General features: G+C 46.9%; 1 protein-coding gene across 1 annotated transcript; it reads right to left on the reverse strand.

Annotated features, from left to right (window-relative positions):
- Nucleotides 1–928: 928 nt before the first annotated feature.
- Nucleotides 929–2,074, reverse strand: LOC103374661 (relaxin-3 receptor 1-like). Its single transcript, XM_008304786.1, has one exon. It carries the CDS (start codon nucleotides 2,072–2,074, stop codon nucleotides 929–931), a length of 1,146 nt encoding a protein of 381 aa, XP_008303008.1.
- Nucleotides 2,075–2,390: the final 316 nt, after the last annotated feature.

The raw sequence follows: 2,390 nt of genomic DNA on the forward strand, positions 1-2,390 counted from the left end.
ATGAGTGAATACTTTATTTAATTGATTTTTTTTAAAAAAAATAATTAATTAATGCAATTTTTGCACCTCATATCTTCAACCAGTCCATTTTGCATGTTAATTGAATGTTCTTTTGCACACTGGTTCCCCTATTTTTCTTAAATGTGAGCTCTTGTCACAGATAACCCCCCAAACTATTGATTTATTTCTTAATGAAAGCTAAAGGAACGGATCTGCCTGTAGAGATGCACCTGCTCTGACTTACAGGATGTTAAACTGCACGTTTTCAGTGATGTGACAGAAACGTCTGGTGTAGAAACAGTGTGAGAAAATGCTTTGCACACAGAATATAGACTGAAAGATTTGACAAATATCTCAGAATTAAAGACTATGGCATCATTTTGTAAATGACAGCAGGGAGTCAAAAAAAACAACCAAAAAAACATCTGGACTCTATGGGGGAAAGAAAAAATAATCATTTACTACCTCAGATGGAAAAAGCAGTTTATTTACAGACAGGTTTCACAAAGTGGACATGAATGAAAACCACTGCAACGTAACCAAGTTCATTACAGATCATTTTATATGAGCCCACATTGAGCTGAGACTCCTGAGTCCCTCCTTGTCCAAGATTTGATTCCATTCGAGGACGTTTGTCCCCTCAGTCCCAGTCCTTTCTCTCTTTCACTACATGTCTTCCCACGATAAGAAAAGCTGCATTTTAATGGAGAGCAAAGAAACAGAAATTCAAAGCTCGTCAGTTTATTCCATTAATGGATCATGTCAGCAGTACGTTTGTTTGAGAATGAATCACCTGTCACAGTATGTCATGATGGGAAACTCTGTAAAATGTTCAAATTGGGACAGAGGCGAGAGAATTACGCACGACAGCTACAGGTGAGCAACCAGAGGAGAGAAAAGCAGCAGCGTAACCCTCATCAGAGTGAAGTTAGCGGCTGTATGGGATGATTTTAGATCTGGATAAACCTTTACGGTCTATGATGGGCAGCGAGTACTCCGCGTTATCCATGATCTGGAGAGGTACGACTCCCTGGAGCTCTCCATGCGTAACGGAGCGCGTCGCGCAGACTTTGCTGGAGGAAGGACTGGAGACTTTCCAGAACAAACCGCTGAGCATCTTCCTGATCTCCGGCCTCATCAGGCAGTAAAGCACCGGGTTCAAGCAGCTGTTCGCGTGCGCCAAACACACGGTGACCGGGAACACGTAGGTGTGCACCATGTAGTACGATGTATCCCAGTTGGCCGCGTTGAATTTGACCAAGACGCCCCAGAAGGTGATGGCATGATTTGGCATCCAGCAGCAGAAGAAAGACAAAACCACTATAGCGACTGATTTGGTGACTCTAGATCTCCGTTTGGGGTTGCTGCCGTCCATGCTCCTCCGCCTGACGAAGCGCAGGAGCATTAGATAGTTGACGGACACTATGAGCATTGGGATGATGAAGGCTATGAGTATTTTCTGGATGTGATAGAGGGCGAGCCAGTCATGTCCTTCTGGAAACTTCAGGAGGCAGAGTTTTTCTCCGGCGACCACAGTCACAGTGGAGAAGATGGCTGTCGGAGCTGTGGCAGCTGTCGCCGCCATCCACAGCACCGCGCACACCCACTTCACACACCGTGAGCTCCTGTGAGCTTTCTTCTTCAGGGCCGAGGCCACGGCCAGGTAGCGGGTCACGCTCATGGCGGTGAGGAAGAAGACGCTGGCGTACATGTTCATGACAGTGACCGAGAGGATGATTTTGCACATGGCGTCTCCAAACGGCCAGCTGAAGTCCAGCGCGGTGTCCACGGCCCAGAAGGGCAGCGTGAGGACAAACTGGAAGTCCGTCACTGCCAAGTTAATGATAAAGAAATTTATAGTTGATCTCTTCCGACCTTGTCTTAACCTCATGAGGAAAAACACGAGCAGGTTCCCCACCAAACCCACCGCGCAAACTACAGAGTAAACCACCGAGATGAGAATCCTCAGGATGGGAGTCCCGTCCGCGCTCACATCGATGTCTTCAAAGCTGAACTTCTCATCACCGACAGAACTCCGGTTCGGAGCTCCGCTGTGGTTAAATATCTCATCCATGACTTAGACTAGGACCCTGCACTCATAACAGACTTTTTTTTTTTACGGCACAGCCCATGTCAAAGTGTCCTCGCTCAGTATCTCCATTCAGTGAGTTTTCGTCTTCGTCACCTCTCTGACTGACAGCTGGGCAGGAGGCTGCTTTTATACAGGTGTGTCGCTGCTCCGCTGAGCCACGATTGGTCGACTGGGATGCGAGGGAAATAGACAGTGGGAGATGTGCAGAAAGCATCCTGAATCCAGCAGCTAGACGAGAGAGGACTGATTTATTGTCTGGTCTTCATGACTTTATATTTATCCTTCACTCGTGTCAGCC

This window comes from Stegastes partitus, unplaced genomic scaffold, assembly GCF_000690725.1.
Source record: "Stegastes partitus isolate 25-593 unplaced genomic scaffold, Stegastes_partitus-1.0.2 Scaffold41, whole genome shotgun sequence".
NCBI lineage: Eukaryota > Metazoa > Chordata > Actinopteri > Pomacentridae > Stegastes > Stegastes partitus.